At 36.5% G+C, this 13,869-nt stretch overlaps 2 protein-coding genes across 3 annotated transcripts; both read left to right on the plus strand.

The window, feature by feature from the left end:
• The first annotated feature begins 1,829 nt into the window (after positions 1-1,829).
• serpine1 (serpin peptidase inhibitor, clade E (nexin, plasminogen activator inhibitor type 1), member 1) lies at positions 1,830-5,319 on the plus strand. The gene is made up of 9 exons (XM_056748455.1): positions 1,830-1,992; positions 2,567-2,808; positions 3,117-3,341; positions 3,469-3,663; positions 3,799-3,997; positions 4,082-4,182; positions 4,288-4,374; positions 4,492-4,575; positions 4,674-5,319. The coding sequence occupies exons 2-9, from the start codon at positions 2,568-2,570 to the stop codon at positions 4,721-4,723; spliced, it is 1,182 nt and encodes a 393-aa protein (XP_056604433.1). The 5' UTR covers positions 1,830-1,992; position 2,567; the 3' UTR covers positions 4,724-5,319.
• A 323-nt stretch (positions 5,320-5,642) lies between these two features.
• On the plus strand, positions 5,643-12,342 carry ap1s1 (adaptor related protein complex 1 subunit sigma 1). 2 transcript variants are annotated; one of them, XM_056748475.1, is made up of 5 exons: positions 5,643-5,801; positions 7,918-8,096; positions 9,579-9,687; positions 10,354-10,491; positions 11,156-12,342. In XM_056748475.1, the coding sequence occupies exons 2-5, from the start codon at positions 7,918-7,920 to the stop codon at positions 11,201-11,203; spliced, it is 474 nt and encodes a 157-aa protein (XP_056604453.1). In that variant the 5' UTR covers positions 5,643-5,801; the 3' UTR covers positions 11,204-12,342. The 2 variants fall into 2 exon arrangements, with proteins under 2 accessions (XP_056604453.1, XP_056604445.1); XM_056748467.1 differs by having other exon boundaries at positions 5,734-5,896.
• The last annotated feature ends 1,527 nt before the right edge of the window (positions 12,343-13,869 follow it).

Raw genomic sequence — 13,869 nt, forward strand, 5'->3', positions numbered from 1 at the left:
TCTCAAAGTTAGAATATGCAATTACATAGCAACATCTATGGTTGTTTCACATAACATAATGTGATTACACATTGTGATTACAACTAACCTGTTGGAATCCTATATTATATAGTACATAAAACCAATTTACATTTATCATTATTCATAAATTATGATGATTAAAAGATGACATTCATTTCCCCCAGTTCTAACACAACAGATTTAAAGCATTTTACATTCAGTTTATGCAGAGTAATAAAAGATAAATATATATATTTGTTATTTTTCTAGCTGATGGTTGCTATATTACTTTTATTTGAGTGGATTCATCAGTTTTCTTTCCCAGGCACAGCTTTTAGGATATTGCATAAAATCTCTTTCTCTTAGTCATCCAAAATGTGGTTTTGTTAGCTGGTTTTCAAATGATTTTTGGTTAGTTGCCCATAGTAACCCAATGGAACTTAGTACATAAAATTCTCATGCTCATTCCACGGGGAATGTGGGGTGGTCATTTCCTGCGAATGCTGTAGGTTTTCCATTTACAACTTTAAGAAGAATTTACAAAGTTAACAGGAGCCATGTCATAGCTGACATGACAACATGAGAGTATTTAATGACAATGAGACGTGAGTTAAAAGAAAATTGATACTGTAGCACGTCAGTTTTCTATTACTGTGTGATGTACTAATCCATGAACATACTTTATAGTTGAAATATAGCCCATTATGCCACCATAACAATGATGTAGAACGGCACTTAGATGGATAAGTGTGAGAAGAAGATTTCACTTCATCCTTCACTGTGATCACTATCAAAATATACATCTGAATACTTCACTGAATTTCAACAAACAGCCCCCAATTTTATAGTGTGTGGATTCAAATAAGCCATATGAAAACCAAGTTGTGTAAAAGCAGCAGTAAACTTAATTAGAGTGTGACATAATGGCTACAAAATTATATAAACTTAATGGCCTTGCATTTTTATTTTGACACTTCATTGTCTGGTCTTATTCCTTTTACAGTTCATTGCCAAGGAGATAAACATACAGTAGTTTTTTAGGTCCACGTGGTTAAGAATTGTACCATTGTCCTTTATTTCGTTTTTAAACAGCTCTTCAATAGTTTTTTTTCACATATGTCTGAACCACTGTGTTATCCACATTTTGCCTTGATGATAAAGTTCATACGGAATAGTTTAATGTGGCTTGGAACACAACTCCATGTTTTTACATATCTATTTTTTTCCCATTTTTGTCCCTCTGATACCCAATCATTCCCTATACTTGTAGCTTTCTTTATGAGCATATGTGCTGGAATGTGTTGTCTGTAGCTCCAAGTATGGTTATGTGGTGTGTCATCTTTCCTAAAGGCGAGTCAATGGCTGAGCCTAATGTTCTCAATTCTTCCAGAAGGGAAATCCTTTTATAGCATTTTTGGTAGTCGGAGCAACCATGAGAAGCGACAAATTGTCAATTGTTTTTAGCCAATATAAAGATATAGATCTCAAAACATCTTGTTGACTGCTTTGGTAAACACTACAGAACAGAAGTTAAGATAAAAACAGTGAACATAAAAATTACAATCCCCAACAGGCAGAATAAAGGCAATATGTACAGTATTGTGTAACAGTGAATACACGAATGAGAGAAACACGTTTTAATGACTGAAGTGCTGCCAAAACCATTCAAGACTGGCTATGACTGCTCTCTTAGACAAAACATAACACTTAGATACAGAGAGACAGACCAAAAGTCAGACAGACAGGATAAAGGGAAATGTGTTTTTTGTCTGTGTTAAAGAAGAGGAGAGGGGCATTGAAAAAGCAGACAAGGATGACTTCATCACTTCCTTTAGTGTGTGCATAGGGGAGAAAAGGGGAGGTCTTTAGACATTTAAATAGCGGCAGACTGTACTCTGAGCTACTCTGTATTTGCACAGCATTGGAACACCACACAAGGACAGGCTAATAAATCCTTACAAGAAACTCTACAAGAAAAAAAACATCTCTCAGGTAACTTTGTGTGCTTGTCTTACTGCAAATGAAATCCAACTTATTTGATCATTTTATAGAACTAGTGTTGAATGTTGTGGTATTCTAAAGTTTGGTGACATTTAGCTTAACGGAAGGTTTATATGCCCATGAATTAGAGTATACTTTACTCATATGTTTTGGACAGAAAAGCATAGACAAATCTAAATTAGCTGTACTTGATCTAAGGTTTTTAACTTAAGTGTTTTTTTAAGGTTATGAAACTTACAATTGTGTGAACAATTTCGCTTTGTAGACAATTGTGTTTCATTAACGTGTAGACAAACACTTCAGGCATGGAAAACGTGAGTCAAGAGAAACAGAGACAGCATCATACTGTGTTTGAACAGTGAGTGTTGTGTCTAGCACGTAGGGTAGAACACACGCCCCTTAAACATGTAGAGACCTTTCCAGATATTTCAAAACGTCTTTCTTAAAACAGCAGATTCAGAACCATACACAAACATAAGTTTAGAAGGAACTCTCTTAAAGTATTTACCAAGTCTTATGATTTGGATATCTAAAAAAACCCTCTCTCCATTCTTTCCTCAAACAGAATGCAGTACATAAGTATGTTGGCGGTCTTTACCCTTTGTGGGTCAAGCTTATGTAACCTCATCCAGGAGCAACAGACAGATTTCGGGCTGCGGGTGTTCTCTGAAGCTGCTCAATCTGCCCCAAACAAAAACCTAGCTCTCTCTCCATATGGCATTTCCTCTGTGCTCAGCATGGCTCAGCTGGGTGCCTATGGCAGCACCCTTCAAATGCTCATATCCAAGATGGGATACTCTTTGCAAGGTTTGTGAATAACAGAAATTTAATCCAAAAGAGCTCAAATCAACTCCAAAGCTTTTTCATCATTTCCTTTTTTGGTCTTCTTCATTTGACACACATGTATTAACTTATCAGCTGATTCGTAAAATACTACATGACCTAAATTAGGTTTAAAAAAATCCAAAATGTGCAGAGTTGAGGGGGCTCTGCCAGAACCATATGAAAACATCTGGATTCGACAAATATAATTTAATAGATTCAAATTAAAGATTGATTCAATTAGTAGAAAAAAATGTATTTGATCAAATTCTTTGTTTCATTCTCTATGATAGCACGAGGAATGCCAAAGCTGCAGAGGCTTCTTCAGAGAGATCTGCACAGTGAAGATGGAGTGGAAATAGCCAGTGGTGTTATGGTAGACAGGAAAATAGTCTTGGAAAAGATTTTTAGACGCAGTCTGAAAAAAGCCTTCCAGAGCATCCCACACCAAATAGACTTCAGCCAGTTAGAGAATGCCCGGCGGGTTATCAACTCCTGGATATCTGACCACACTGGTGGTAAGTCATTTTATGTGTGGGTGTGCATGCACTTACTGATACAAATTAGAGTTATTGCTATTTTGGGTTTTAAGTTCACAATCAACATGTTTTCGAAGGCACTTAACTTGTGTAATGTTTTACTTAGAAATGATTCCTGACTTCCTCCCATCTGGTGTGCTGAGTGAGCAGACACGCTTAGTCCTTTTGAATGCTCTCTACTTCCATGGGCTCTGGAAGATGCCTTTTGATCCCAAACTGACCAGGGAACAGCTCTTCTACCGACTCAATGGCAGTGCTGTGTCCATTTCAATGATGAGGACGACTCAAAAATTCAACTATGGTGAGTGTCAAGGATTTGTATGAAGAATTGCTTGATGGTAGGAAAAAACAATCAATAAATTTTCAAATTTAGCATTTAGTAGGAATTTTAACTTTATGCTTAAGGTTGTTTATATTTTTTTGTCCGTCCATCCAGGTGACTTTGTGACTTCAGATGGTGTGGACTATGATGTCATTGAGGTGCCTTATGAGGGGGACTCAGTAAGCATGCTTCTGGTGACACCATTTGAGAGGGATGTGCCTCTGATGGCCTTAGCCAAAGAACTAAGCAGCAGCAGTATATCGCAATGGAGAAAACAGATGAGAAAAGTTAACAAACAACTTGCCATTCCAAGGTAATACAGAAAGGAACTTTTTATGTATTTTTCTTTCTCTATGAACCTCTTGTCTGATTTCTGTGTTTATAATGATAATTTCAGGTTCTCCATGGACACAGAAATGGACCTTAAATCCACACTTATTAAGATGGGTCTTGGAGACATCTTCAGCCAGAGCAAAGCAGATTTCTCTCGCATTACTAGTGAGTACTGACACATTTTGTGTTTGGCAATTCTGTTTTTCCTTTCATTAAATAATGTGTTTTTATTATATCAAATTTTAACTTAAAGTATTTTTGTCCATTTAGCTGAAGAACCATTATGTGTATCCAAGGTCCTTCAGAGAGTAAAACTTGAGGTCAACGAGGAAGGAACCAAGGGTTCATCTGCCACAGGTACAAAAAATAGTCTTTAAATTATACCAAAAAAAAGGTATTCTATATCATTAACAATATTGATACTGAACTCAAAGCTCACTGTTTAAATACAAATATTTTGTTGTGGTTCCACAGCTGCTGTCATTTACTCTCGCATGGCCATAGAGGAAATCACACTGGATCGGCCTTTCTACTTCCTCATTCAACACAAGCCCACTGGTCAGTTCTGTTTCCAATGACTAAATTGCTTCAGTTGATTGTCAATAATTTTCATGTTATCATCTGGCTAAAATTCATACCTCTGGTTAACTTCACAGGTGCATTGTTATTCATGGGTCAAGTTAATCAGCCTCAGGAATACAAATGAAAGTATTTGTACAAGCAGAAGGACAAAGGAAACTGCCAGCAAGTCAGCTGCCAACATACTACTGAAGACAAGATATGCTGAGAGTTTCTATTATAAAATGAAGAAAGCTAAATCCTTTATCTGTAACTCAGTCCTTGCCTAAAAGTGCCAAAGGGAATGTACAAACAAGGTTATTTCAGTGTGTGTTTTCTGCTGTGTAAATATCTCTGCTATGGTGGAGGACCAGCCCCTAAGAGAAAATATAACTAATGTAAAGTCCAGCAAAAAATAGTATGAACTTACAAATGCATTTAAAGGCATACATTTAAACCATATGCAGAAGGGACATGTCAATCATCAGTACGGGTATGATTGTTTTTGTAAGAAATGTGTTGTTTATTGTGCTTAGATTCTTAAGGAAAGTTTGTATTTTGCAGTATTTATTTTTGTATCGCAGTATTTATTGTTGTTTTCTTGGAAATTGTAAGATAGGATTGTAACATTGTAGATTGTGACGTTTTATAATAAAAGAAGCCAAACGTGAATTTAAAAACGATACTTTAAAGCTGGCGACATCTTGTGTTCACTCCATGACTAAATAAATTCAAGAAATTACATTCATTTTCAGATTAATTTATTAACTTTATGTAGATTTTACACAGATTTTAAAACATCATCATGATGTTGTTATTGACCAATCTATACAAATCTATTATGAGATATATATATATTTTTTTATATATATTTCTTGAACAAGCTATTTGACTCGCCCTATCCCCGTGACCATGGCAACCCAAATCGTTCTGTTTTGTCATGGCAACAACATCTAAAGATCTTGGCTAACAGCAGTAAGGCAAAGCCTTGCGATGTTTGACAAATATCTAAGCAAACCACCTCACGTATAAATAAAGACATTTGCAACACTGCTGTTTAAGTTAAAAGTATCAATGCATTTATCCTGTTATCAGCGCGTGCTTTCTGCAAGAGAACACGCAGAACGCATGCGCGCTGACGCTGATGACGCTGACGACGCTGACTGACTCCACTCACCAGGCTGCTTGAATGGATCTCTCAAACCAGTGAAACTACGAGCACTCAGGTTGAAATGTATTAATAGTATTTTATGGTATTTAGCAGAAAGGGGTTTGTTGTTCACAGAGATAACCTGACCGCTCTAAATAACCCGTAAAAATGGTAAGTTTTATTCTTATAGCGACAATAACCTGCACTTTTCAGGCGGAGCGGTCGTGCTAAAGCTAAGTTAGTACTACAGCCAGGCACCTGGACAACAGGAAACCTGTTTAAAAATTCACATCTTCACATATCACCTGTCAAGCCCAGGATAGCGTGTTCGTTTTCGTACGTTTCGCGTGTTTTAACGTACCTCTCTCGAGCCATTTTTTGCTGTCATGGATTCTAAAGCGTTGGTTCGCCACTATGTCAGTCAATTTGACAGCTGTGTTTGATGTGTTAACTCCATAAATAAATACTCATATAAACTTCATTACCAGCATGATGATAATTCTGAGTATCTCCTATTTGATTCGTATCGTTTCACTAGTTTTATTGGGAATTATACATACGTTTTAAGTTCCTTTATGACTCTTGATCCGACCCGGAAATGGTTTTCTAGTCGCTCATTTGTGTGTCAGTAATGTAAGTTTAAGATGAGCTGAGAGTCAGATTATTGCCGTTTCTACACTGGTTTTAGCATCACAACACCAAAAAATATTTTATAATGTTATTTCACAACATACTTCCTTCGTCTGATCAGTTAAGTATGGAAGGAAATGCTGCTCTCAAAGATAATATCCAACACAACAAACTACCCTAAAGAGGCATTTATTGTACAAAGAAAATGAAAATGTGTTTTGTGTGTTTATAGGTTGTCGTCAATATTCTTTTTTCTTCCATGTAAGACATTCCTTTTTCCTCTTTATGATGTCAGATAATTAGCAGTAACAATCATCTCTGTAAGTAAAGATGGATAGTTTAGCATTAGACAATAGATTGTTGTGTTTATTCTGTTTTGTGTATTACAAATATACTTTTTAATGAAGTGAGAATATCATATTCAACATATGTGTGCTTAGACAACTAACCATTGTAGTAGTCAACATTCAAGAAACAAACTTATTGTTTTAGTTGTTTGAGAAATGTTTCTATGTATGTGGTGGCTGTACTGTCACTTGGCTGCTGCTAAATATGGATTTTGGTAAGAACAGATATTTATAGCATTGTGAAGAAGAGTCTTTCCTTCCCTCAGGAGATTGCTATTCCTGTCTTGGTCCTCATTCATTTGTCCTACGCCTCTTTTGTCCTTTTTATACATTTTTGTGGGGTTTTAAACGCAACCTTTTCATGCTAAATGCAATCATCAATCATTTTTAGCCCTATGAGGTTTGATCTAGCAGGATTTTACTGATATGAAATATAACTCTTCAGCTCCGCAGACAAATGAAAAAGCTTCACAATTAGGTTAATGTGTGCTTTCGAGTAGTTTGAGTGTTCGATGTGATGTGTTTTTTTATCATAGTGCATCATAACCTACAAACTTAATTGGGATCATTGAGTTCTTTTCCTTAAATTAAATCCATGATCAGTAAACCTAAGAGATACTGAGCCTAATGAGTCAGCTGAGTTGATTCCGTTGGATATGTGGTGGATATGTGGGCCATGTCTGTTGGGAGCCGATGCAGTGCTTTTTAGATCACTTAAATATTTAACAGATCTGAAAAGTATAGGCCAGCTCGATTTCTAATTTTATGATTATGAGTGATACTGAAGGAAGAAGATTTTTTATAAAACCCGTTATAGCAGTTGAATAGGATGATCCTGGTATTTACACAGACACAGACCTGATTTGGGGATTAAGTAACCTTTTATGTTTTAATAGTTTTTTAAGTTGTTTTAAAGGGATAATGAAAAGTTCTGTCATCATTTATTCTCCCTCAGGTTGTTCCTAACCTGTTTACATTTCCTGAACACAAAGGAAGATGTTTGGAAGAATGTCAGTAACCAAGCAGATCTCATCCCCCATTTACTCCCATAGTAGCTAAAATAAATACTATGGGAGTCAATGTGGGATGAGATCTGTTTGTTTACTTTCCCTTTCCTTTTATCTTTTTCTGCACCTGTGTAATTAAGCTTGCAGCCTTCATATAGTCTCAGACTTTTCTTTATATAATCCTTATTTTCTCTCTTTATCTCTTTAGATGCGGTTTATGCTTTTGTTCAGCCGGCAGGGGAAGCTGCGGCTCCAGAAATGGTACACAGCTACTGCTGAGCGTGACAAGAAGAAGATGGTCAGAGAGCTCATGCAGGTGGTGCTGGCCAGAAAACCCAAAATGTGCAGTTTCCTGGAGTGGAGGGATCTAAAGATAGTCTACAAGAGGTAGAAATCAACACATAATTGTTTTTTTTGTGTGAAATGTAAATCTTCATACATCTCCTGTCTATTGTTCTCTTATTTTTCTGCCTCCTCTTTTAAAAAAAAGGAAAAGAAAATGTAGTCCTGGAACACACACTCACAACATGAAATGTGGACACAAAACCGTATGTGTTTTTCTTTTCGGGTCATCTTTTTTTGTATAAGCGATGGGAACATCAAATTGTGAGGGATGACTCATTTAGTTGTTTAAGATGTCTAAATATATTGAGTACCCAACGAGGAACGTATGCACCAGCCTTGACTCAATGATTCATTGACATTCAAATGTGAATTAATTTCTCAACCAGAGTTATATAAGTCAAATTACCTTTTTGTAAGTGGATGAACATTAAAGAGAGACAAGTGTTAAAGTTTGTTTTTGACCACAAGGGGGCATTAAAAAACATGGTGCGTCACACTCTGGTTTGCAACCATGTTACTGAAGGTTTCCAACAGACATTGTAGAGAAAAAGTGTCAACAGAAACGTCTAAAGTCGAGGACCCTCCAGCATCAGGGCTGGGAACTACTACATCACAACATGTACTTGACTTGCCAGCTACTTTTCATTGAGGTCTATTGTTAAATTTCACAGTGACATTCATGAAGTCATGGGGCCATATCAGATCTGTCCTTATTATGTTTCTGACTGTCTCTCACATACTAAGGGCGCGTGTGGAGCCTCTCTGAGGTTCTGAAGCATCACACATTTATCCTCTATTCACTATCATTTCATTGTGTCAGCATTCACCACGTTGACTCCCCAGGCGTCCACAAGGCCTGTTGTGTGTTATTTCTTTCTGGATTCACTACTGTGCTATCTGTTTGTATGTTTGCCCTGTCTGTATATATTTTTTGTCATTAGAACAGCTGTATCTTAGGCAAGTGTATGGCGTTGTTTTTCCAAATTACAGGTTATTCTATACTTATGGGCGTTCAGTTTTTTTTCTGTTGTAACTTGGCCAAAATCTCTTTTTACACAAGATTTTTAAGATCGTATTGACTGTGTCTTGTACTCAAATATGATATCCCAAATATGTTTGTCATTTCATTTACATTACAGGCGGGACAAGTTAAAGGTATTTTATCGTCATTAATTTACCCTCATGTCATTCAGTAACTTTTTCTTCTGTGGAACATAAAATAAGATATTATAATAAAAAGTTTTAGTAGTGGTGTGTCAATACAATTGCAGTCAATGGGCTCCAGTAATTCTTCGAAATATATTTTTATGTTCTGCTGAAGAAATAAAGTCATGCCGGTTTAGAATGACATGAGGGTAAATGATGAAAGAATATTTGGAAGGCCATCCCTTTGATGATGATTTGTGATTTTTTTTATGATATTTAGAGATGTAAGGTTTCTTCCTGACAGTTTACGGGATTGCTTGCATATTTTCTGACGGGCGTGCAGTATTAAGGGTAACCCCTTTACATTTGTATGTGTAGGTATGCCAGCCTGTATTTCTGCTGTGCAGTAGAGGAGCAGGACAATGAACTGATTACCCTGGAGGTCATCCATCGCTTTGTGGAGCTGCTAGATAAGTACTTTGGCAGTGTGAGTCATTCCTCGTCACCAACCCTCTTTCTTCTGCCCCCTCTTTTTTTCTCATTTTCCTCGCTGTTTCATACATCACAGCATGACAAAACCTGTGAAATCTTCTGTACCTTTCCATCCTTTTGATTTTTGAGTCTGTTCCCACCTCTGGTTTTTATCATCTGCTATTCTTTCTTTATTGCCACCCTTTTTTGGTTACATTCTGAATAAATGTCTTTGCGCCTTTTAACTGAATAAATCAAGTTTGCCATTGTGCTGATTGTGCATATTAGTATTTTTGAGGATAATTCACCTGTCTTTATGAACCTTTTAATGTTACATAGTTATAATGATGTTGCATACTATTCACATTGTTTGACCGAAATTATGTTCAGATTTCTAAATCTTAAATCACCTAAAGATTAAGACTTTATTTATAAAATTATAACATGCTCCACAACTATCTAGAGAAACTTGTGCAACTTGCGCATTTTTATTTAGATTCTCTTCTGGAATTATCTAACTCTGCGTTGGTTTTTGGTTATATTTATCTGTATTTGTGAGTTATTTGGGTTATTTCAGGTTAACATATAAACAAGATTCATTCTTCATCAGATTCTGTTAGGCATATTTAAACATGGTCATTGTTTCTTAAGATCTCCACTTCTTTTTCTGTGTCCAATATAGGTTTGTGAGCTTGACATCATTTTTAACTTTGAGAAAGCTTACTTTATCCTGGATGAGTTCCTAATGGGAGGAGAGATTCAGGACACATCCAAGAAGAGTGTGCTCAAGGCCATTGAACAGTCCGACCTTCTACAAGAGGTGTGTGTGTTTGTCTTATCAGACGTTTGAGTAGCAAAGCTGTTGCCATCCAGTTGTATTTCTCCAAATTTGTATTATTTTTGACTTCGCATACCTAGAAACCTGTAAATGGCCTTAAAGTATTTATCGTCTCATTTAGGGACGCTCCAGAAAAAATGATGAGACCAAAATCACACTGTTGGCTGTCTTATGGGTTTATTTTTAGGTGTGCCACATTGTTTTCTGACATATCTTGTCAGCACATTGTCTGAACTTCACAAAACATTGTGGGTGCATGTAACTCGTCATCAATTTTAGATGCTAGACTTGGCTGTGCTATAACCTGAATCTTTTAATGTTGTGTTAACATTAAATACAAATTCGGTTAGATCTATAAACCATTTAAAGGACACATTCTTTCAAATTGGCAGTCATTTTTTCTACATTTTCAGTCTTTTTGGACTGGGCTTATTAGAATTGGTACTTTTTTATTGCACAGAATAGTTCAAATGTTTTCAAGGATTGTTCTTTCGTCTCTTCTTATTCTTCCATATGTTCTCAACTCTCCTAAGCATTACTTATTAAGCTGCCAAGGAAAGAACTCGCTGCATTATGTAATATACACCGTGAGGATCCCTAACTACTACAAATACTGGAAACCCTCTTCTCCTTTTTCCTCTGACAGGAGGATGAGTCACCCAGGAGTGTCCTAGAGGAGATGGGTCTGGCCTAGTGCTACTTTCCAACACAGTCAGACAGATGGAAAATATGATGGTACTACTACAACACATAGGCTTCTAGAAAGGAAGCTAATGTATAATGGGTCCAGAGGGTGGAAGGAGGAGAACTGGTCAGATGATGCAAATAAAACGGGGAGATGGGGATTATTTCAGTACTACTGAGATCAGCATGCGATTGTATTTCTATTACAACATGTTTTGTCTTTACGTTTTAAAACGGCTGCCTTTAGCCAGGTTTCCTATAATTTTTATAAAGAGACACTGAAAGGAATTGCAGAATGACTTGAATTTAGCAAACAGAGATGTGTTTAGAAAATATTTTGAACTATTAAGCCTTTACATTTTAACAACAGGTCATACAATCTCAGCTATGAGTTTATTTAAAGAGCGTTGTTGGTTGCATTACTCAAAGGGCCTGCTTTAGGAAATTTAAATCTTCATAAATGCCATTACTGTATATTTACTGTAGCTTCTCAGGAAACAATGACATTAACCATCCAGCTTTTTTTGTGAGATGCAAATATTTTTACTTGCACCACTTGAAATGTATTGCTGTTGCAGCACACAGACCACACAGCAATATCGTAGTGAGTTTTTAATGGGTCAATTTAAGGAATTTAAATAATTTAAGAACATATTCACCACGTGGGAGGAATGTTGAACATTTTTGAAAATGCATAAAATACTGAATAGATTACTTTGTGTAGTGTATTCATTCTATTGCAGCCACAGTGGTAAATTTTCTGAACGTGTAACTTATTGCACGAACAGGGCACAGAATCTCAACCATAAAATGGCGCTGAAACTCTTCCTGTTTATCCTACACCCTCCTTTCCAAAGATGTGTTTCTGCCTGTAAGCTTGGAGTTAAAGAATAATACGGTAAATAAGGAAATTGTTGCAACCTGTTTCAGAAAACTAAAGAGGGCTTTAATATTGAGCTTGATGTATTTACATAGCTTTTTAAATGTTGTTTAAAATAAGGGAATATTTTAAGAACTTCATTTTCTTTTTTTAAACAATTTCATAATTCAGCATGAAAGCATGTTTAACCTGTGTAAAATCTGTCAGGTAACTAAAACAGAATTGTCTGTGAATGTTATTTTATAATTAAAACCCAATTTTAGCCTAAACCTTGGAGTGTGTAGTTTATTGCTTTTTTCGTGTTTTTTCAATAGAGAACGTAATTGTTTCATAACCGCATATAGTATACTGTTTGCATCCTGAGCGAGATTTAGTAAGTGGATGAGTCACAGGTCAGTTGTTTGTGTCAGTTGCAGTAAAGCTGACTGCACCACCATTGTAGCAAGAAAAAAAAAAGCACAAAGGAAAAGTAGAAAGAAAGATTACAGATGAAGACACAGCCTGTTCGTAGTAAAGACAACAGACAGACATTCAGAGGATGGAAAAGATGTGCTACTGAATTAAGCAATTATTGCAATACAGGCTCATTATGACAGTCATTCGAACAAATCTAGTATTAAAGGCTAAAAAAGGTGCCGGGTTTATTCCTGCTCTATTTGTTATTTACATAATGCTGCTGCCTTTCTGAAACTTCATATCTCCATATTTCGTGTCAGCCTTCATATTTGTAATTTGCTAATATCGAACCAATAAAAGTGTTCTCAAAACACTTTTTAATACAGTATTTAATCTTTTTAAAAGTAGACTAAAAATGATTTGTTGCTTTAACTTAAAAAATAATGTTTCCAGACTGCCTTAAAATGTTTTGTTAACTTAACAATTTTGCATCAAATTCACGTAATAACTAATATCTTTGAGGCAGACTTAATTTCTTTAAGTTGAAACATAAAAAACACTTTTACAGTGTTTTTTCCATTTCATGAAAACAGTGAATTTGGAAATCCAAGGTTTTGAAAGGACAGCGACAATAAGTACAGTTGTTCACTATTCTGCTTCATCCCTCAGTAGCAAAGTGTCTTGTCCATTTTTTTGTATTTTCATCCCTTTTTGGAAACCTTTTGTCTTTTCCTCCTTACTGTGAAGGTTTGCACCAATTTGAATGAATCATTTATATAGCGCTTTATTGTGTATTGGATGATGCGACGGCTGCCACAGTACAACGCTCACCACACACCACCTATCGATGGAGAGGAGAGAGAGATAGAGCCAATTCAGAGGGTGGGGAATATTAGGAGACAATGATTGATAAGGGCAATTGGAGGGAATCTGGCCAGGACACTGGGGTTACACCCCTACTCTTTTACGCGAAGTGCCATGAGATTTTTAATGACCACAGAGAGTCAGGACCTCGGTTTAACGTCTCAACCTGAAGGACGGCGGTTTTTTACAGTATGGTGTCCCCTTCACCATACTGGGTCATTAGGACCCACACAGACCACAAGGTGAGCGCCCCCCGCTGGCCTCACTAACACCATTTCCAGCAGCAACCTAGCTTTTCCCAGGAGGTCTCCCATCCAGCTTCACTAGGCAACCAGTCTTGGGCTATAGGGTGATATAGCTGCTGAGCGTGTTTGCAGTCTTTACTGCTTTTGTCTAAATATAAGATCAGCTGTTGGTCAGAACATCCTCCTTTATTCTCTTTCTCAGTGGACAGCAAAAAATTCTAGGGACAACGGCATGTGCTTTCACACAGACCTCAAAAGTAAGCATAACTACATAATGCCAAGTATCTTTGC

This window comes from Triplophysa dalaica, chromosome 1 (genome assembly GCF_015846415.1).
Source record: "Triplophysa dalaica isolate WHDGS20190420 chromosome 1, ASM1584641v1, whole genome shotgun sequence".
Classification (NCBI taxonomy): Eukaryota; Metazoa; Chordata; class Actinopteri; order Cypriniformes; family Nemacheilidae; genus Triplophysa; species Triplophysa dalaica.

Bases quoted from the DNA above. Each gene is read 5' to 3' on its own strand.
- serpine1 (XM_056748455.1), top strand. From the start codon at position 2,568: ATGCAGTACATAAGTATGTTGGCGGTCTTTACCCTTTGTGGGTCAAGC. The intron at 3,998-4,081 runs GTAATACAGAAA...TGATAATTTCAG, and splicing joins AAACAACTTGCCATTCCAAG to GTTCTCCATGGACACAGAAA. The intron at 4,576-4,673 runs GTCAGTTCTGTT...TTAACTTCACAG, and splicing joins CATTCAACACAAGCCCACTG to GTGCATTGTTATTCATGGGT.
- ap1s1 (XM_056748467.1), top strand. The intron at 9,688-10,353 runs GTGAGTCATTCC...TGTCCAATATAG, and splicing joins TAGATAAGTACTTTGGCAGT to GTTTGTGAGCTTGACATCAT. The intron at 10,492-11,155 runs GTGTGTGTGTTT...TTCCTCTGACAG, and splicing joins AGTCCGACCTTCTACAAGAG to GAGGATGAGTCACCCAGGAG.